Consider the following 22,670-nt stretch of genomic DNA (forward strand, 5'->3'; position numbering starts at 1 on the left):
TGCGGATGACACGAAGGTCGGTGGAGTTGTGGATAGTGCCGAAGGATGTTGTAGGGTACAGAGGGACATAGATCGGCTGCAGAGCTGGGCTGAGGATGGCAAATGGAGTTTAATGCGGAAAAGTGTGAGGTGATTCACTTTGGAAGGAGTAACAGGAATGCAGAGTACTGGGCTAATGGGAAGATTCTTGGTAGTGTAGATGAACAGAGAGATCTTGGTGTCCAGGTACATAAATCCCTGAAAGTTGCGACCCAGGTTAATAGGGCTGTTAAGAAGGCACATGGTGTGTTAGCTTTTATTAGTAGGGGGATCGAGTTTCAGAGCCACAAGGTCATGCTGCAGCTGTACAAAACTCTGGTGAGACCGCACCTGGAGTATTGCGTGCAGTTCTGGTCACCGCATTATAGGAAGGATGTGGAAGCTTTGGAAAGGGTGCAGAGGAGATTTACTAGGATGTTGCCTGGTATGGAGGGAAGGTCTTACGAGGAAAGGCTGAGGGACTTGAGGTTGTTTTCGTTGGAGAGAAGGAGGAGGAGAGGTGACTTAATAGAGACATATAAGATAATCAGAGGGTTAGATAGGGTGGATAGTGAGAGTCTTTTTCCTCGGATGGTGATGGCAAACACGAGGGGACATAGCTTTAAGTTGAGGGGTGATAGATATAGGACAGATGTTAGAGGTAGTTTCTTTACTCAGAGAGTAGTAGGGGCGTGGAACGCCCTGCCTGCAACAGTAGTCGACTCTCCAACTTTAAGGGCATTTAAGTGGTCATTGGATAGACATATGGATGAAAATGGAATAGTGTAGGTCAGATGGTTTCACAGGTCGGCGCAACATCGAGGGCCGAAGGGCCTGTACTGCGCTGTAATGTTCTAATTCTAAAAAAAAAAGGGAGAGTGAAAACGTGGAACTACAGACCTGTTAGTTTGACGTCAGTAGTAAGGGAAATGTTAGAATCTATTATAAAGGATGTGGCAACTAGATGCTTAGAAAATAATGATATGGTTGGGCAGAGTCAACATGGATTTATGAAAGGGTAATTATGTTTGAGACACTTGTTGGAGTTTTTTGTAGATGTTACTGGCAGCATAGAGAAAGGAGAACCAGTGGATGTGGTGCATTTGGATTTTCAGAAGGCTTTTGATAAGGTCCAACACAGGAGGTTAGTAAACAAAATTAGAGCACATGGGATTTGGGGTAATACACTTGTATGGATTGAGAATTGGTTAACAGGCAGAAAACAGAGAGTAGGAATAAATGGGTCATTCTCAGAATGGCAGGCTGTTACTAGTGGGGTACCGCAAGGATCAGTGCTTGGGCCACAGCTGTTCAAAATCTATATAACTGATTTGGATGTGGGGAGCAATGGTAATATTTCCAAATTTGTTGATGACACAAAACTAGGTGGGAATGTAAGTTGTGAAGTGGATGCAAGGAGGCTTCAAGCAGACTGGAGAGGCTAAGTGAATGGGCAAGAACATGGCAGGTGGAATATAATGTGAATAAGTGGGCAGTTATCCACTTAAATGGTGAGAAGTTGGGAAATGTTAATGTCCAAAGGCACTTGGGTGTCCATGTTCATGAGTTACTAAAAGCTAGCATGCAGGAGCAGCAAGCAGTTAGGAAGGCAAATGATAGATTGGCCTTCATCGCAAGGGGTTTTGAGTATACGAGTAAAGAAGTCTTGCTGCAATTGTATAGAGCCTTGGTGAGATCTCACCTGGGGTTTTGTGTATAGTTTTGGTCTCCTCATCTAAGGAAGGATATACTTGCCATAGAAGGAGTGCAACGGGGGTTCACCAGACTAATCGCTGGGATGGTGGGATTGTCTTATGAGGAGAGGTTGAGGAAACTGGGCCTGTATTGTCTAGACTTTCAAAGAATGAGAGGTGAGCTCATTGAAACTTACAAAATTTTTACAGGGCTTGACAGGGTGGATGTAGATAGGATGTTTCCCCTGGCTGGTGAGTGTACCACCAGGGGACATAGTCTCAGAATAAGAGGTAGGCCATTTAAGATAGAGAGGAGGAATTTCTTCACTCAGAGGGTGGCGAATCTTTGGAATTCTCTACCCCAGAGGGCTGTAGAAGCTCAATCATTGAACATATTCAAGACAGAAATCGATAGCTATCTAGATACTAATGACATCAAGGGATATGGGGGTAATGCGGGAAGTGGCGTTGAGGTAGATGATCAAACTGAATGACAGAGCAGGATCGACAGGCATTTAATCTCCCCTGCCTGCTACCCTATCACAGCCCTTTCCTTTTGTTCTTTTTCCCACCCTCCCCCCTTTCACTTGCTTAAAACCTATTACATTTCTAACTTTTCCACTTTTGATGAGAGGTCATCAACCTGAAACATTAATTCTGTTTCCCTCTCCACAGATGCTTCCAGACCTACTGCGTATTTCCACCATTTTCTTTTTCATTTATGATGAAAGGTGTCATTGGCAGTGCTATCAAATAGTACTTACTCAGCAATAACCTGCTCACCACTGCTCAGTTTGGGTTCTGCCAGGGGCACTTAGTTCCAGACTTCATTAGAGCCTTGGTCCAAACATGGACAAAAGAGTTGAATTCCAGAGGTGAGAATGATTGTCCTTGACAACAAGGCAACATTTGACTGAATATGGCATCAAGGAGCCCAAGCAAAATTGAAGCCAATGGGAATCAGTGGGAAAACTCTCTAATCTGGGAGTCCTATCTAGTACAAAGGAAGATGGTTGTGGTTGTTGGAAGTCAAACAACTAAGCCCCAGGACATCGCTGCTGAAGTTCCTCAGGGTAGTGTCCTAGGCCCAATCATCTTCATCTGCTTTATCAATGACCCTCCCTCCATCATAACATCAGAGTGATGATGTTCGCTGATGATTGCACAATGTTCAGTACCATTCAAGACTCCTCAGATGCTGAAGCAGTCCGTGTCCACATGCAGCAGGATCTGGACAACATTCAAGCTTGGGCTTATAAGAGGCAAACAACATGTGCCCCATACAAGTGCCAAATAATGATCATCTCCAACAAGAGAGAATCTAACCATCTCCCCATGACATTCACTGAATACTCTACCATCAACATCCTGGGAATTACCATTGGCCAGAAATTTAACTTGACCAGTCATATAAATATTGTGGCTGCAAGAGCAGGTCAGAGGCTGGCAATTCTGTGGCAAGTAACTCACCTCCTGACTCCCCAAAGCCTGTCCACCATCTACAAGGCACAAGTCAGGAGTGTGATGGAATACACTGCACTTGCCTGGATGAGTGCAGCTCCAACAACACTCAAGAAGCTTGACACCATCCAGGACAAGGCAGCCCACTTGATCGGTGCCCCGCCGATTACATCTATATCTGCCTACCATAAATACCATCACTTGTCTTCCACATGGAGAATTAACCACTGTACTGGGGAATTAAATTAGCAATGAGAATTATTTCTGTTTTGATAACATCCAACATGCCACTGATGAAGAGGGGAAACGAGAAGCCACCTTGCCAATGAGGCTGGGATGCAAGGCTCTGGAAATATTTCTGAATCAAAATTAATGAGAAAGTATTCTGCAGGGGGGTAAAAGAAGTTATTTTAGATGTAACATGAGGTTTCTTTTACTTCTCATGAAGGTAGAGAGCTGCTGCCACCTGTGAAACCTTAACAAACAAGAACTAAATGCCTTCAGCAGAGAAAGAGCAAGATGAAAATTTGAAAGAGGAAAATATCATTTCAGAAAGGGGAAATTTGTAGTTCCTCTGTGAGCAGGTCAGACGCTGGGTATTCTGCAACAAGTGACTCCCCAAAACTTTTCCACCATCGACAATGTACAAGTCAGGAGCACGATATAATATTCTCCACTTGCCTGGATGACTGCAGCCCCAACACCACTCGAGATGCTGGGCACTATCCAAGACAAAGCAGCCTGCTTGATCGACTATATTAGCCACCATATTGAACAATCATTCTCTCCACCACTGACCCAATGTCGCTACTGTGTGTACAAGATGCATTTCAGCAACTCACCAATGACTCTTTGACAGCACGTCCCAAATCCATGACCTCTACTGCCTTGAAAGACAAGAACAGCAGGCAAATCGGAACACCACAATCTTGCAAGTTCCCCTCAAAGTCGCTGGGTCAAAATTCTGGAACTCCCTACCTAACAGCACTGTGGGTTTACCTTCACAACAAGACTGCGGTGGTTCAAGAAGGCAGCTCAGCACCATCATCTGATGTGTAGTTAGGGATGTGCAATAAGTGCTGGCCTTGCCAGTGACACCCACATCCTGTGAATGAATAAAAAAAACATTCCAAGTTCGGTCTTTGGCATGGCACATTGCAGGATTCTGATCTATCCCAAAGCATTTTACACAGAATTAATTACATCATGCAGTTACTGCTGATATTGTTAACGGTTGTCTGTCCTCAGCTACTGTTCCCCTCTTCTTCAAATCGGCCATCATCACCCCTCTCAAAAAAGCACTTGAACCCTCTGTCCTATCAAACTACTGTCCCATCTTGAAACTCCATTTTTTCTCCAATGTTCTTGGACCTGCTGTCTCCTCCCAAACCTGTGCCCATCCTTCCCGGAGCTTCAGGTTTGCATCTGTCCAATCAGGTTTCCACCCCTGCCACAGTACCGAAATGGCTCTCAAAGACACAAAAGGCATCCTATGTGACAGAACTATGGAAAACTTTCCCTCCTCATCCTTCTTGATATGTCTGCAGCTTTTGACACAGTTGACCACACCATCCTATCCCAAAGCCTCTCCACCTTCATCCAATTAGGTGGGACTGCAGCCACCTGGTTCTATTCTTATCTATCCAGTCACAGTCAGAGCATCACATCCAATGTCTTTTCTTCCCATTCTAGCACAGTTTCCTCTGGTGTCTCCCAAGGATCTACCCTTGGCCCCCTCCTATTTCTCATCTACATGCTGCCCTCAGTGACATCATCCAGAAACACATCAGGTTCCACATGTATGCCAGTGACACCTAGCTCAACCTCACTGCTATCTCTCTCGACCCCTCCACGTCTCTAAATTGTCAGACTGTTTGACATCCAGTGCTGGATGAGCAGAAATTTCCTCCAACCAAATATTGGGAAGTCCGAAGCCATTGTCTTCAGTTTCCACCGCAAACTCTGTTCTCTAACCACCGGCTCTTTGCCTCTCCCTGGCAACTGTCTGAGGCTGAACCAGATCGGTTGCAACTTTCGTGTCGTATTTGACTCTGACTTGAACTTCCAACTACATATCTGCACCATCACTAAGACTGCTTATTTTCACCTCCGTAGCATCACCAGACTTGTCCCTTCCTCAGCTCAACTGCTGACAAAACCCTCATCCATATCTTTATTACCTGTAGACTTGACTATTCCAACTCCTGACCAACCTCCCATCTTCTACCCTCCATTAACTTAAGGTGATCCAAAATTCTGCTGTCCATATCCTAACTGGCACCAAGTCCCATTCACCTGTTACCCCTACATTAGTTTAAAATTCTCATCCTATTGTTGAAATCCTTCCATGGCCTTGCACCTTCCTATCTCTGTAACCTCCTCCAGCCCTCCAAGATTACCTGTGCTCCTCCAATTCTGGCCATTTGTGCATCCTTGATTTTCATTGCTCCACCATTTTGCCTTCAGCTGATGAGGCCTAAGCTCTGGAATTCCTTCCCTAAACCTTTTCACCTCTCTATCGCTCTTTCCTCTTTTAAGATGCTCTTTAAAATCTATCTCTTTGACCAAGCTTTTGGTCATCTGTCTTTATGCGGCTCTGTGTCAAATTTTGTTTGATAATGCTCCTTTGAATGACTTGGGATGTTTTACTATATGAAAGACACAACATAAATGTAAATGAAATGCAAACAGCAATGAAAGTGAGTGACCAGTTAATCTTATTTTAGATGGTGTTGGTTGAGGGAGGAATGTTACCAAGGACACTGGGAGAATTCCCTGCTTATATTTGAATAGCTCCATGGTATTTTAATGTACATCTGAACCAACAGAATAAGCAGATAGAGTCTTCTTAACTATCTAATCTGAAGAACAGCAACTCTGATGCAGCATTCCTTCAATACTCAAATGTCAGCCTAGATTGTTGCTTAAGTCTTGGAGTGGGGTTGGATAAAGCCAGTCTTGATTGAAGTATTACCCAAATTGCAGCTTATTTTTCAGTTTTAAATTCCATCTGATCTGCTATGTGTTTCCATCACTTTTTATTTTTATTTCAGTGTTCAGTGGACACATGATACATTTTTGTGGGGTTTTTTTAAGAAGAAGCTCTCTAAGGCAACTTTTATGTCTTGCCTACTTGAATCTTAATTGCGAAGTCTCACGTGTGTGTCCTAATTTGTTTGACAGGCTAGGTTTTACCAATGGATTGCCACTCGCAACATAAAATGAGTGGTAAACCGTTTGACTGTGGCCTTTTTTTATTCGTTCCTGGGATGTGGGCGTCGCTGGCTAGCCCAGCATTTATTACCCATCCCTAATTGCCCTTGAGAAGGTGTTGGTGAGTTGCCGTCTTGAACCGCTGCAGTCCATGTGGGGTAATACACCCACAGTGCTGTTAGGAAGGGAGTTCCAGGATTTTGACCCGTGAAAGTGAAGGAACGGTGATATAGTTCCAAGTCAGGATGATGTGTGGCTTGGCGGGGAACTTGCACGTGATGGTGTTCCTATGCATCTGCTGCCCATGTCCTTTGAGGTGTTTGAGGTCGCAGGTTTGGAATGTGCTGTCTAAGGAGTCTTGGTGCATTGCTGCAGTGCATCTCGTAGATGGTACACACTGCTGTCACCTTATTTCGGTGGTGGAGAGTGTGAATGTTTGTGGATGGGGTGCCAATCAAGCGGGCTGCTTTGTCTTGGATGGTGTTGAGCTTCTTGAGTGTTGTTGGAGTTGCACCCATCCAGGCAAGTGAGAGTATTTCATCACACTCCTGACTTGTGCCTTGTAGATGGTGGACAGGCTTTGGGGGTGTCATGAGGTGAGTTACTCGCTGCAGGATTCCTAGCCTCTGACCTGCTCTTGTTTCCACGGTATTTATATGGCTATTTCAGTTAAGTTTCTGGTCAATGGTAAACCCCCAGGATGTTGATAGTGGAGGATTCAGCGATTGTAATGCCATTGAATGTCAAGGGGAAATGGTTAGATTCTCTCTTGTTGGAGATGGTCATTGCCTGGCATTGTGTGGTGTGAATGTTACTTGCCACTTATCAGCCCAAGCCTGGATATTGTCCAGGTCTTGATGCATTTCTACACGGACTGCTTCAGTTTCTGAGGAGTCATGAATGGTACTGGACATTGTGCAATCATCAGCGAACATCCCCACTTCTGACCTTATGATTAAAGGAAGGTCATTGATGAAGCAGCTGAAGATGGTTAGGCCTAGGACACTACCCTGAGGAACTCCTGCAGTGATGTCCTGGAGCTCAGATGATTGACCTCCAACAACCACAACCATCTTCCTTTGCGCTAGGTACGACTCCAACCAGCAAAGAGTTTTCCCCCTGATTCCAATGACCTCCAGTTTTGCTAGGGCTCCTTGATGCCCTACTTGATCAAATGCTGCCTTGATGTCATGGGCAGTCACTCTCACCTCACCTCTTGAGTTCAGCTCTTTTGTCCATGTTTGAACCAAGACTGTAATGAGGTCAGGAGCTGAGTGGCCCTGGCAGAACCCAAACTGAGCGTCAGTAAGCAGGTTATTGCTAAGCAAGTGGCGGGAGTAGTTGCCCTGCTTGATTTGTCTAACTCAATGCACCTCCTATTAGGGAGTCATAGAATATTGACTTTGGATATTTGGGATCATCCTACTATTTGAGGAGAATTATGTATCAACAAGCTGCATGAAAAATATCAGAGGAGACAGGAAGAAGGGAGAAGAAAAAACAAAAAATAAGTACATAACTTTTAGCCTATTTCAAATCTCAGGTCTCAAATTTCTGCCATTCAGAATTGTCCTCAGTAAGGTGAGTATCCTCAATTCCTAATTGAGATGATAGTTTGAATGATGGATCATGTTCCATCTTGGGGATGAAAGAAAAACAGAATTTCTTTGGCTCACACTGCCTGAATCAATCCTGCTTTGTGGAAATTACAATGTAGGATTGACAGCAGTTGTACAAAACTAAAAGTCTTAGACTGTTCTATTGTGGATGGGGAGAAGGGAACAAGCAGGAAAATATGGTCTTAAATTTGAAGAAAAGGGTACAATAGCAAAATAACAATAGAGAAATTGGTAACCACCTTAGTTTGGTTTAAATCTGAACAAGATTGCATCCTTGAATTTGTCTGTTGTATTTGTAAATTGTTTGATTTTGGGGTTCATTTATTTGCAATTATAAATCTGGTCATTGCTGATAAATTGGCTTCTTGCAAGGTTAACTAATCAGCTTTAAATAAAGATGCTACTGATGACAGTATTTAGCCTTCAGAGAAATGAGTGGTACCAAAAATGGCTCAGAAGGTGTGAGCTCAACCAATGTGCAATATATCCCTCCATTCCTTTCTCGCTTGCTTATCTGTTTATCTACTATACTACAAGTGATCGAACAGCCACTTCTATTTAAACTTATCAATGAGGCATTAGTTCATCATCTGTACAAAATAACAAGCATCTAGAAAAACATCTATGAATTAGTTGCCCACTCTGTTTATCCTTCTCTTTTGCTCAGAAGCAATCCCTCTCCCTTGCCCCAACCTCCAATCAATCTGGTTTTGCCTGAATCTGCTGAAATTGTTTAATGTATAATTCACGATTCCTTGTAAGTATGTCTCTAAGGAATTACTACCTTCCTTATCCAGCTAATCCATCCTCTCAGTTCAAAGAGAACGTTCTTTAAATCTGAACAACTTGACCCGTTTTCACTAGTCTCAGCTGGAACTATCCACTCCAGCCTGGGTTTTGTGAATTCTGCAACACTGTGTGAATTATTGAATGCATATTGCATCTAGATTTTTTTCAGAAATTATTGAAGGTAAATTCTAGACTCTTATATTTTTACTGTAAATCCTTATTACTTTTAGGATTGCAGTTGTGCACCATGACAACAGCTGAAGTGAGATCACTTAGAGCTCAAGGAGAATGTTTTCCTCTAATGTTACAACAAAGTTGTGATTTTTGATGAACCTTATAACATACTTACAGAATCATTGCAAAACTCACAGTCAGAACAAGTTACAGATAATTTTTTTTGAGCTGCAGCTGAGTTGGAAGAAAGCATCTAAACATCACAGGAAATGACAGCTTATAGCCAACTGAACATTCTGGTCAGAGGTCTTCAAATATCCCCATATAATGAACAGCAAAGATTATACCCAAAAATCCTTGCAATATACTGTGAAGCATCTATACCACCTGATAAAAGTATTCATAATAGAGTAAAGCGAATACATTATAAATCTTCCTAATTTGTTCTCAGGATGGGAGCGCCACTGGCAAGGCTGACATTTATTGTCCTTCACTGGTTGCTCTTGCACAGGTGGTGATTGGCCTTCTTCTTGAATCGCTGTAGTCCATGAGATGAAGATGCTCCCACAATACTGCTAGTTAGGGAGTTCCAGGATTTTGACCCAGTAGCAATGAAGGAACAGCATTATATCTCCAAGTCAGCATGGTACGTGACTTGGAGGTGATGTTCCCATGCACGTGTTTCCCTTGTCCTTTTAGGTGCTGGAGGCCACAGTTTTGTAGGTCCTACTGAAGAAGACCCTTGGCAGAGTTACTGCAGTGCATCCTGTAGATAGATTGCAGCCATTGTATGCTGATGGTGGATAGAGTGGATGTCTAAGCAGGTGAATGGGGTGCCATTCAAGAGGGCTGTTTTGTCCTGGATAGTGTCAACCTTCTTGAGTGTTGTTGGAACTGCAAACATCCAGGTAAGTGGAGAGTATTCCATCACACTCTTGACTTGTACCTTGTAGGTGGTAGAGAGGCTTTAGGGAGTCAGGTGGTCAGCTATTCACTGCAGAATACCCAGCTTCTGACCTGCTGTAGTAGCCAAGACATTTGCGTGGTTGGTCCAGTTGAGTTTCTGGTCAATGATAACGCCCCCCCCCCCACTCCCCCCACCCAAAAGATGTTGATGGTGGGATATTTAGCAAGGGTAATGGCATTGATCGTCATGGAAGGTTGGTTATCTCTTGTTGGAGATGGTCATTGCACGACACATGTATGGCGCTAATGTTAATTGCCAGTTATTAGCCCAAGTCTGGATATTGTCCAGGTCTTGCTGCAAGCAGGCATGTATTGCTTCATTTTCATGAATTGTGAATGGAGATGAACATTGTAATCATCAGCCAATAGCCCTACTTCTGGCCTTATTCTGGGTATATCATTGATGAAGCAGATGAAGATAGCTGCCCTGAGGGGTTCCTGTACCATTGTTGTGGGGCTGAGATGACTGGCCTCCAACCATCTTCCTTTGTGGTAGGTGTGATTTTTCTGCCCAGATCCCCATTAACTTCAGTTTTACAAGGATTCCTTGGTGCTATTTGGTATCAAATGCAGTTACTCTTGCCTCACCTCTGGAATTCATGTGTTCATGTTTGGGCCAAGGCTGGAATGAGGTCTGGAGCCGAGTGTTTCTAGTGGAACCCAAACTGAGTATTGCAAACAAATTATTGGTGAACACGTAACACTTGATGACTTCTTCCATCACTTGTAATGTTGAAGCCCTGCGGAAACTATTGCAACCTATTATCTGGGAGATGCATGGTCACCTGAACGCAGTCCAGTTTCCTGATGTTATTGATACTGTTCTACCTTTGTGGAACTAAGTATTCAGGGTGTAGGACCAGATGTGTCAGTATTCACAAGCATTTCCCGGTTATGGTTAGAACACATACTGATCATGTGTATGTGACAATTTGTGAGTTTGTCCTCTGAATGCATTGACCTTATGCCATCTTATCTGTTCCACCCATTGTAATGATTTAGATTTTACCTGTATTGCCTGAACTGGATTTCTTAAATTTTAACATTTCTGTTAAGAAGCAGCCTGTAAATTGAGGACTTCATTTTATAATTGCAATTTATTCTGATGCTGTCGTTGTGCTTCCATTGCAATGTGTGTTACTTTGTATTTCCCATTGTAAAATGGTACAAAGGCTGTTGTTTGCACAATTTTGATTTGAATTAACATACAATTTAAATCCAGCAATAGTCTGTATTATGAAAGATAAATGAAAAAAGTGAATCAGCTATAATTTTTATTGGAAACATTTTATGACTGATTTGAAAGGTCTCTGATTTTCACACTAAAACATCTGTAAGTAGATTATCCTGCTGGAACTGTCGAAACCTTTATGAAAATCACACAAGGAGAAAACCTCTATCCATTTTCTAATTACTTTTGATCATTCTTTGTTAATGTACCACACTCATTATTCACTGCACCCTCCCACTACCCCCCTCCTCCCCAAAAAATGGTTGTGGTACAGAACTGTTTTTATTTTCCCCAATTGGAGCACTGACTTCTAGTGTCTGCGATACAGCAAAAACATTGGTGGAAGAAATTATAATCTTTTCATTCATTTCTCTGACGTCATGCTCCGACTGAGCATCTATAATCTGCACCCACCCTACAATGACACAAATCATACTACTAAAATAGGAAGAGTACAGTGCAGCCTAAAGTGCACTTACAGTTTGGAATACAGTTTCCATTTTCTGTTCCTTTGCCGTATGTTTCCTAGGCTTATCCTAGACACTTTTGGAGGGTTTAAGAGGGTTCCAGTGATCATTCCTTAGCTAGCATTATCAACAAGGAAGGACTGCACTTCCAAGATGACAGCCTTCTGTACAGAAGCAGCATCAGTGTGATGGTGTCAACATTACAGTGTCTGAACAGTGCACAGAAATGTCATGGCTTAAAGGACAGATAATACCACCCCTTCAAAAGGAAACCTCTCTAACAGCAAAGATGTGAGACAGATTTATGATGATCAGCTTTCTAACATAATGACTGGCTGTGTTCTGGCCTTAGCATTAATCATGATTGGCTAATTAGCCTGCCAGTTTCCACATGCTGACATCTTCTAGAAGGTTCGCTTTTTGTTTGACAATGGATTGTTTTTCCCCTCACTCTGAGCACAGAATAATTTTTAAAAGTAGAAAGATGTTTTCTATAGTATAAGATCTATAAAAAGTGTAAATTTCCACAGCAAAGTATGATAAATTGTTAGGAAAATGTATATAATGGTAAAACATTTTTAATTTACAGTAGTATGTCAGGTTAAGCATCTGAATTATTTCCAGTTTAGAAATCTCTTACCTAAAAATTCAAATTATAGAAATCCAGCCTGAAGAAAAACCCTGCAGTGATTGAGGGTGAGGATTGAATGGGGAGACTCTAAATTGCCAGGGAATTATATGTTTTAATATCCTTGTGTTTTATTTTGCCTTGTCTGATGATTGTTTTGTTTTTAAAGATTTTTGTTAACACAGCAGATAAATATTAGGGAAATTTGCTTGATAGGGTTTTGGTGAGCCCGCAATACAGGAAACTGAATTAATTTCACTAATAATCCAGTCAGTAACACAGGCTGATTCAACAATCACATTATTTCAAATGGACAGAATATTTTCTCTTGATGTCAGTTCTGCTCACTTTTAAATAAAATGTTTAATAAATTGCTGTGGTAGATATTGAATTATTTAACATTATGCATTGTTCCTTTAAACTGCTATTTTTTTTTAATGGGTAGTGAAATTGCTGTAAAAGATTCTCAAACTGAGAGGGCATCTCTGCAGGGCTCTAGCAGGATGGTCTGACCCACACTAACACATGCAAAATCCACCAATGCAGCCTTGCGTAGGCAGAGAACTTATATTATCGGTAATAATCTCAGGAAAGCTCTGATAGGTCCAACATTTACTTCCACAAATTGGCAGAGATTCCAACATTAAATACTGTGCCCAGATTACCCCATTACCCCATTACTCCTCTGGCTATGTGTTATGGGAGAATCTCAGCACAACACATGATGTTGAAATCTCATGCTTGCTAGTTTAGGCAGCTGCAGGCAACTAATGAGCTAAGCAATATTTTTTGAGAGTATTATAGCAGTTTTCTACCAGTGCAGATGGCTAAGCTGCCATTTCAAATTTAAAGTGTTGTGAAGAGCCTAAGACATGCCTTCAAATTGCTGGTGTTGAGGTGAGAGGAGCAGGTAGAAAGAAAGGGTGCACATGGGACCTGACTCTGCAATTGAGTTGGGGAGTAGTGCTTCTCACTATAGTATATTAAACATCAACCAACTAGATATCTCTGTCTTATTCAACTACTGTGCCATTTGAAATGAATGCTCAAAGCAACTGTATTCTAATAAATTGTAATATTTGTAAGTTAGAATTCATGCAGTGATAATCATTGATGCACTGAGAATTACATAAAATGCTAAGAAGGTCCAATCCATCCAGAGAAGTTCAAAGATCTCCCAAAGGGAAAATAAGGGTATTTTAGAGGAGCTTCCCCTTCCCATCTCAACCAGTTCTGTGCAGAGTGGGCTTTAGTAAGGAGCTTTCTTGAGATTTATTTTGTGTCTCAATGTTTAAAGGCTTCCTTCTAATAATCTATTAATTGAAACTGAATTTCATTTAAAACTTATACAAAGATGTCTAACTAAACGTAATTGCTTTGAAAATTCTGTTTAGTAAATATTAGAAAATTGAAACAGATGATGGTCCTAAATGTGGCCAGCATCTCTGATGAGGTTTCCTTTGGGACAAACTGTCTTTCATTCTTTCATATTTCTCTAGTCAGTCTTCAGCATAATGAAGCCCTACAAGATTAAAAGCGCAGAGATCAAACCACTTTAAAAACCCACAGTTGATGTCCCAACAGTGCTGAGGTTTGGCAGATTCCCAGCATCAATTTAATAGCAACAGAAGAAGACAGAAGCTTCTGATGTCAATTATTCTGCCCTCAACTAAAGCAACTTCCCACTGTACCTGCTACTAGATAATGATGCCTTATCCATAATTCATAGCTTCCTTCTGCTGTGCCTTTTCACTGTAATTCTCTTGCAAAGTCGTAGTCTGTTAAACCTTAATGTACCTTTTCCGGCTTTTATCTGCTTGTACAAGCCTCATTTCGAACCCATCTAGCTATCTGTAATACTACAATTCCTGTAAATGTAGTATATTCTTTGTAGTTTAAAACTGGAGTACTGTACATAAGTTTCATTACAAAATATTGCTCACTTTTTTAAAAAAATCTCCAACTGAATAGGGTTTAGCTGCTAACAGCCTCATAGCTCCAGCGACCCGGGTTCAGTTCTGGGTACTGCCTGTGTGGAGTTTGCAAGTTCTCCCTGTGACCGCGTGGGTTTTCGCCGGGTGCTCCGGTTTCCTCCCACAGCCAAAGACTTACGGGTTGGTAGGTAAATTGGCTATTACAAATTGCCCCTAGTATAGGTAGGGGAATATAGGGACAGGTGGGGATGTGGTAGGAATATGGGATTAGTGTAGGATTAGTATAAATGGGTGGTTGATGGTCGGCACAGACTCGGTGGGCCGAAGGGCCTGTTTCAGTGCTGTATCTCTAAATAAAAATAAATAAAACTGCTCTAGACTGATGGGTTGACCTGACTCTGTGTGAATGGCTACCAGCTTTCAGAATGCTTGATGGTCCAGTCGAAAGTGTACAATTTCTTCCACTCTAAAAGCTGAGCTCGTTATTTTACAAAGATGAAGTTCTTCCTGACTGTGGTCACGCTCCTTGCTGAAGAACCGGACTCTGGTCATCTGACATACACAACAAACACAAAAAATTGCTCCATGAACGTAGTTACAATAAAGTCTGAGGTCCCATCACTGGTGTTTGTTTATTCTTGTGAAATTCATGCAGAATTTAGTGAGATCAGCCGGATGCACAGATGGAGCTCACGCAGTTGAACACACAGCAGGTCCTGTAAATTATAGATTTTCTTTTACTTTTGTGCGTATTATTTTTATTGCAGTAGTTAAAAACTGTGCAAACAGAACCAATCGTGCGACTTTGCAGGGACCCCAGCGAAGTTAGTTATTGGATTAGTGTGCTCACCTGATAAAGCAGTTATCTTATTTAAATATCGTTATGGCGATCCGGCGCCTTGCACATATGATTGCTGTAGATTCTTTAAATGAATGTGGCAGTCAGTTACAGGTGAGATTGCAAATCAGGAACACGGGCTTTCATTGGCAGGCCAATTAAAAATTTGGGAGAGATTATAAAACAGGCATGTTCTCAAAGACAGGAAAAGAGACACAAATAATCTTAGTTTTAAGAATTGTTGTTTAACAATTTTCAACTTTTCTGTATTTGCACCTGGTTTGGAGCCAGTCCACTGTTTCCGTTTATTTTACTTGTCCATAATCTGCTGCTGCTGTTGGAAAGTTGAAATCAGGGCTAAATGAGCCCTGAGAATCACGGAGGAAGGTTGACTCCGTCATTCTGGTAGAATAAACTTGCCGGTGATTTGCAGTATTTAATAAGTGGTACATCGAAGCTTTGCAGAAAGTAGTATACCAAAACGTTTATAGTGAGTCAGTGATGACACACAGTATACAAAAGACTTTTAGTATATCAGGAAGAAACCAAAGTTTGTCACGCACAAACATACTAAACAGCATTGCATTTAAAAATAAACAAATGCGTCACTGCAGCTTGAAATAATGTAAATAACCAATGGAAGTGAATGCAGCCATAATTAAACATGTGAAAAATAAAAACCGTACACACACAATTCATCCTTTCTCAGTTGACAGCTACTTAAAGGCATGAATAGAGTTCCAAGAATTATTCACTAATACCCATCAGGTATTACAAAGATATGTTGGGAGCAGCTACCTGTTTTAATGAGCTCATCTTCAATTGTTTGATGTTTTCAGTGTCTGAGCTGGAATATCATAAAGCTGACTCTTCAATAGAAAGTAGTATACTGTAGGAAGCAATATAGGACAGATTTATACTGGTAGTTTCTAAAAAGAAAGGGCCATTTAGCCCATTAAATCCGCAACTTCCATAGGATATATACAATCTACCTTATCATGGGACTCTGCCTCACCTATTAAACCTTATAAGATTAAACTGCAGGAATACTCCCTCATCTTCAAGGGTAATCAAATAAATATTATCCATTCCCACATCTACACAGGATTGTTGACGTTCTGAAAATCAGAATTCATTATTTTCTCAGTAAAACTCTTCTTCCTGTCAATTGGCTTCATTCCAACCCTTGTTTAGTTTAAAGATATAATAAAACATCACTCTTGCGGCCCAGCATATGTTGCTGAATAGTAGAAACAGTGCCTCACGCACTGTGAAAGTGTATGTCCGTATGCACACGAGCCAATTTATGGGTAATACAAATAATCCAATTGTTATTTGTTCATTTATTTAATTAAATAACTGCTATCCGTTTCGTATTATTTAGTTTTTGCTCCATGTTGGACTCCAGCTGACACTTACTCCCATTGTGAGCTCCAAGGTTGGGGAGTCCAGGTTGCAAATTGCTCCAGGACTGCCACTGTGTTAACAGTGCGATTGTCCGACAGAACATGGACACGCAGGCAAGATTAGCTTTTATGTATCAGGTTTTGTTTTCAAAACTCCCTCCGGAGGTGGATTGCGACAAGATAGTCGGATGTTGTTTTAACTCCCAACAGCAGGGATTTTAATTCCGGGCAGGCCTGGAACAGGATCCTGCAGCTGTCTGGTTGGGATGTCATTGCATATTGCTTGTGCAAACGGACAGAAATCATGTTCTTTTCAGCTCTTTACCAGCAATGCTGAAAAGAGGCAATTCTTTCATTGCGATAGAGGTCAGGCTTAAGGATCTCGGGGAGTGAAGCTGACAGCAGTGTGTGCCGGATGGGAACTCCGGGGATAGCAGAGAGTCGTCAGCTTCAAAGGACAGCCATTAATCAGCTGTCGCCTCTAGAAGAGGGAATGTTGTGGAAGGGGATGAGCCAGTGGCAGACTGCTGTGAATTAAAGCTGCAGCACTAACTGAATGACTCATCATGACAGACAGAAACAACCCATTTCTCTGCATGATACCATTCATGAATTGCAGTAAACAGATATTATAAAATTCCAGGAACATCATTTATCACGAAATTTACACTTTTGCATGCTAATCCCTTCTTGCATTGAACTACTTTTAGTATTTAAAAGTTCAAATATACAGTGTAGTAATTCTGATTATATATAATCATAAATTGGTCTTCATAGGTTTCCTGTATGTACCATCACTAATAGGTTCTCATCCATAGGGTTCCTACTCTGGATCACCAATAGATGTGGGTTAGAATTTGCATGGGAATCTCCTGATCCCCTGCTGTAAGTTTGGTATAGATCTGTGTGAATCCCAGCAATAAAACAACCATTTACGCAGTTTCTCTGGAGTTTCCCCTGATTTTGCATCTAGATTACAAAGGGAAATTAGGAAAACTCCTGCAGAAATTCCAGGCACAAGTCTCCATTTTAGGTCTAAATGATTTATTATTCATTCATGGGATGTGGCTGTCGCTGGCAAGGCCAGCATTTATTACCAATCCCTAATTGTCCTTGAGAAGGTGGTGGTGAGCTGCCTTCATGAACTGCTGCAGCCCTTGAGGTGTAAGTATACCTACAGTGCTGTTAGGTAGAGAGTTCCAAAATTTTGACCCAGTGACGATGAAGGAACTGTGATATATTTCTAAGTCAGGGTGTTATGTGACTTGGAGGGGAACTTGCAGGGATTGGTGTTCCCATGCACTTGTTTTTCTTGGTGGTAGATGTCACCTGTTTGGGAGGTGCTGTCAAAGAATCCTTGGTGAATTGCTGCAGTGCATCTTGTAGATGATACATGGTGCACCAATGGAAAATGAATGTTTAGTGTGGTGGATAGGGTGCTAATCAAAAGGGTTGCTTTGTCCTGAATGATGTTGAGCTTCTTGAGCACTGTTGGAGCTGCAGTCATCCAGGAAAGTGGAGAATATTCCATCACACTCCTGACTTGCGCCTTGTAGATGGTGGACAGCCTTTGGGGAGACAGAAGGTGAGTTACTCACTGCAGAATTCCCAGCCTCTGACCTGTACATGTAGCCACAGCATTTATGTAGCTGGTCCAGTTAAGTTTCTGGTAAATGGTGGTCCCCAGGATTTTGATGCAGTGTTGGTAATGCTGTTGAATGTCAAGGTGAGATGAGTAGATTCTCTCTTGTTGGAGACTGTCATTGCCTGGCACTTGTGTGGCACAAATGTTACTTTCCACTTATCAACCCAAGCCTGAATATTGTTCAGTTCTTGCTGCATGTGGGTTTGGAATGCTTCATTGTCTGTGGAGTTGCAAATGGAACTCAACACTGTGCAATCATCAGTAAGCATTTCCACTTCTAATCTTACGAAAGGAAGATCATTGATGAAGCAACTGAAGATGGTTGACCTAGAGACACTGCCCTAATGCCCTGAGGCTGAGATGATTGTGCTTGTGCCAGGTATGAGTCCATCACTGGAGAATTTTCTCCCTGATTCTCATTGACTTCAATTTTGCTCGGGGTTCTAGATGCCACACACAGTCAAATGCTGCCTTGATGTCAAAGGCACTTATCTCACCTCTGGAATTCATCTCTTTTATCCATACTTGGTCCAAAGCTGGAATGCGGTCTGGAGCATTGGTGAGAAGGTTGTTAATGAGTAACAGCTGCTTGATGACACCCTTCATCCTTTTGCTGATGATTGAGTGTAGACTGATGAGGCGGTAATTGGCCAGATTAGGTTTGTTCTCATTCTTATGCCATTTGTCTAAATCAGGAAAACCTCTCCTATTGAAAAGAATGGTGAACTTGGTGTTTACTTTGTTAACATCAACGAGAAGTAATGAATGTTTTAAAAAGAATCATAGAATAGGTACAGCACTAAAGGAGGCCTTTTGGCCCATCATCTGTGTTGGTTTTCTGAAGGAGCAATTCACCTAGTGCCACTACCCTGCCTTCTCCCCATGGTCCTGCACATTCTTCCTTTACAGATGATCAGCCAATTCCCTCTTGAATGCCTCGGTTGAACCTGCTCCACCACACACTCAGGTAGTGCATTCCAGATCCTAACCACTCGTTGCGTGAAGAGGTTTTTCCTCACATCGCCATTGCTTCTTTTGCCAATTACCTTAAACCTGTGCCCTCTGGTTCTCGATCCTTCTACCAATGGGAAGTTTCTCCCTACCTACTCTGTCCAGACCCCTCATGGTTTTGAATTCCTCTATCAAATCTCCCCTCAATCTTCTCTTCTTCAAAGAAAACAGTCCCAACTTCTCTAATCTAGCTACATAACTGAAGTTCCTCATCCCTGGAACCATTGTCATGAATCTGTTCTGCACCCTCTCTAATGTCTTCACATCCTTCCTAGATTGTGGTGCCCAGTACTGGGTGCAATACTCCAGTTGAGGCCGAATCAGTGTTTTGTACAAGTTTAACATAACCTCTTTGCTTTTGTACTCGATGCCCCTATTGATAAAGCCTAGGAAGCTATATGCTTTATTAACTGCTCTCTCAAATTGTCCTAATTCTTTCAATGATTTATGCACATATACAATCAGGTCCCTGGATTTAGTGTTCTCTAAGAAATGGACACAAACATACATGAAAATCTTATGAATTGAATATTGAAACTCTTACTAACAGTGCTAATGGAGATTGCCCATGGGCATCCAATAACTGTACAGAGCAGATGTGCAAGAATGAGGTCATCCAAGATAGATTGTGCTTCAGTGCAATCCCTTTTAACCTCTGTCAATAACTGGGGTCTTGACTTGGTTTTCCCAACCGCCCAGCTACTCCATTCCTCTTCCATTTCACCTTCCACCTTCCCTTCTACATTCCCCTGTCCCCGCCCCAATATTCCACCTTCTTCTCCTTGTCCCACCCCCCCCCCCATCCCCTAGCTGCTCTACCTCCCCTCCAACACCACCTCCTCTACTTCACTCCCCTCCACCCCAGATGCTCCCCCATCCCACTACTCCTCAGGCCTCAATATTGTCTAATAGTTTTATGTTTAGTGTTGATTTGTTTTTGATAGTTGTGAAGTGGTTTCACTGGAATATAAGGACAAAATGAGACTTAATGATGTTGTATGGCACAAATGTGAAGCTGGTTTGACATTAGTGCTAATAAAATGAACCCATCAAAAACAATATCACTAAACAAACATTTAATTCGTTCTGGTAGAAAAGAATACTAAAATATTTCAGCTTTCACAATATGATCCACTTCAGTGGAGTAGGCTGCACTTAAAAAGAAACCACTTCATTTGCTGTCCCAAGCTTGCATGGTGTTCAGTTACTGCTGTAGGCTGTGTCAATATGTATGTTATGTTATGAATGGTGACATATGTGATCATTTGCCTCTGAATACCTTTCTTTCAATACAACTTGGCACCATCTGCAAATTTACTACAAACATTTTAAAGATTATTTATGAATATCATGAACAGCAGACATTCCACAACTAATCCCTGGGATAATCCTCCGTTCACAGCTGTCTGATCAACCTTACAAGCTTTGACCACAACTATTAATTTTCTGTTATTTAATGAATTTATTGTCAATAATTTCTCCCAAAAAGGAGTTTTATTTTTGGCTGGGTCTTTTTGTAAAGCAGGGGATAAAGTGCCTTCAGCAAATCATGGTACATAACACTCATCACATTACCATTATCATCCTATTACATCCTCAAAGAATTCAAAAATTTCATAAAATTTTAGATTTCTGTTGGACTGAAATTGTTTGCTTTACAGTTTTAAAATATATCTGAATCAAATTTGTCATAAATGTCAATATTTTTCCTGCAACTGATGTCAGTACAGTAGACAAATAATGACCAAGATGGTGCTTTTGACCTTCTAACCTTATGTCCTTAAGTACTGTTGAATCCATTCCATCTGATCCTGTTTTATGAACCTTGAAGCACTCTGATTCTTAACAATAATTAATTTATATTATTCCATTAATTTGGTTGCATCTAACATAGAAAAGGGCCTCATGAAATCTGCTGTATAATATAAAATATTTTAATTTCTGCTATAATGTATTTTCTTCACACTAGATGGCCTGTCTTATCTTAAGATTCACTATCCTGGTTTAGGACATCTTCTGTAATGTTTCATTTACTGCCTTGTAATATCTGCTAGATATCAATTATTCTCTCTGTAATCCACTGAAGGTAACAACTACTTTATACCTAGTACATGTGCTTGCTATTATGACAAAACAATGTCACCAGAAATATTAAAAGTTATATGACTCCATTGAAATTGGTACTTTGTCTCTCAAATTGCATAGTGTTGGAAGACGCCTGCATTGCACAGCACATCTGTGTTTGAAACTCTGAAACCAGTGGCATAATCCTTTTGAGTCCCAATGTCTTTGTTTCCTACAAATTGGACATTGTGTCCTTTGTAAAAAAAATGTTAGCTGTTTCCTCCATTATTTCAGATACGTCGCATTCTGCGGAAGGGAGGATGCTTTATTTCCATCACATTTACACAGCCTCATTTTCAGAAGCAGCTTTACGCCAAGAGGGATTACAGATGATCCATCAAGCACCAAACCTATGGAAGTGATTTCCAATATTATTTCTGCACCATTACCAAAGGAGAAAACTTATTTTTGGGTGACCAGATAAATGTTCACAGAGACCAGAGCCCCAAAGCCACAGTTTATCTCCAAATCACTGAGAATGAAGACTACCTCAATAAGATTGAATTTTAATTAGCAAATGTATTCCAGGAAAGGATGTGTACAAGCCAAACTCTAAGCTCATGGAAATATTATTGATGGGAAATTCTTATTTGGTACACAAACTGTAGGAGTTTAAAAACTAGATTAAGAAACTTTGACTTGGCATGGCAAAATGCAGAGGTTCTTAACAGGTGTGGGGGTGGTGGTAGCAAGTGGCAACAGCATCCTAGGGATCTGCCAAAAAATAATCGACGTGCAGAATGAGGGATAGAATCCGCCTGAATGTCTCTACTGAATATTTGCTGTACTTTCAAAATTACATTTCCAATTTTTAAAATACTTCGGGGAGCAGGGTGAGGTGTTTGGGTCCGTAGGTGATCAGAGTAAGTGAATTAGGTGATATAAAAGCAAAATACTGTAGATGCTGGAAATCTGAAATAAAAACACAAAATGTTGGAAATACTCAGCAGGTCTGGCAGCAGCTGTGGAGAGAGAAGCAGAGCTAATGTTTCAGGTCACAATCCTGAAACGTTAACTCTGCTTCTCTCTCCACAGATGCTGCCAGACCTGCTGAGTATTTCCAGCACTTTGCGTTTTTATTTATTCAAGTGAATGAGGTGGGTGCACCACGAGCTTTCATTGTCTCTCAACTATTTATTTCATCCTTACGCTCAGGCCCCCAAGCCCTTCTCGCCTTCCTTTATGTTTTTGCTGCTTTTTTTTTCCTTCTTACTAAAGTGTTGATTGTGTCACCTTGTCACTAAAGGCCTCCTCTTCACCCCATGCTCTGCTATGGTGAATTTTTCCCCACCCCATTCACTTTATTGTCAACAAAAAGGGTCCTTTAGTGCTTCCCAAAACAAAATAACAGTTAAAGTTGGGGACGTATGGGGCAGGGGATTATTACAGTGAAATTGGAAACCAGCTATTGGTCAATTCTAGTGCCCAATGATATTCTGCATAATATACTGT

The 22,670-nt window shown here is 41.3% G+C and overlaps 1 protein-coding gene across 1 annotated transcript in view; it reads left to right on the plus strand.

Annotated features, from left to right (window-relative positions):
- Positions 1 to 21,728, plus strand: part of ece2a (endothelin converting enzyme 2a) — a 297,773-nt gene extending 276,045 nt beyond the window's left edge. The window contains 1 exon segment of the mRNA XM_068041679.1: positions 21,453 to 21,728. Coding sequence (XP_067897780.1) covers positions 21,453 to 21,728 — 276 coding nt within the window.
- Positions 21,729 to 22,670: the final 942 nt, after the last annotated feature.

This window comes from Heterodontus francisci, chromosome 11 (assembly GCF_036365525.1).
Source record: "Heterodontus francisci isolate sHetFra1 chromosome 11, sHetFra1.hap1, whole genome shotgun sequence".
Taxonomy (NCBI): Eukaryota; Metazoa; Chordata; class Chondrichthyes; order Heterodontiformes; family Heterodontidae; genus Heterodontus; species Heterodontus francisci.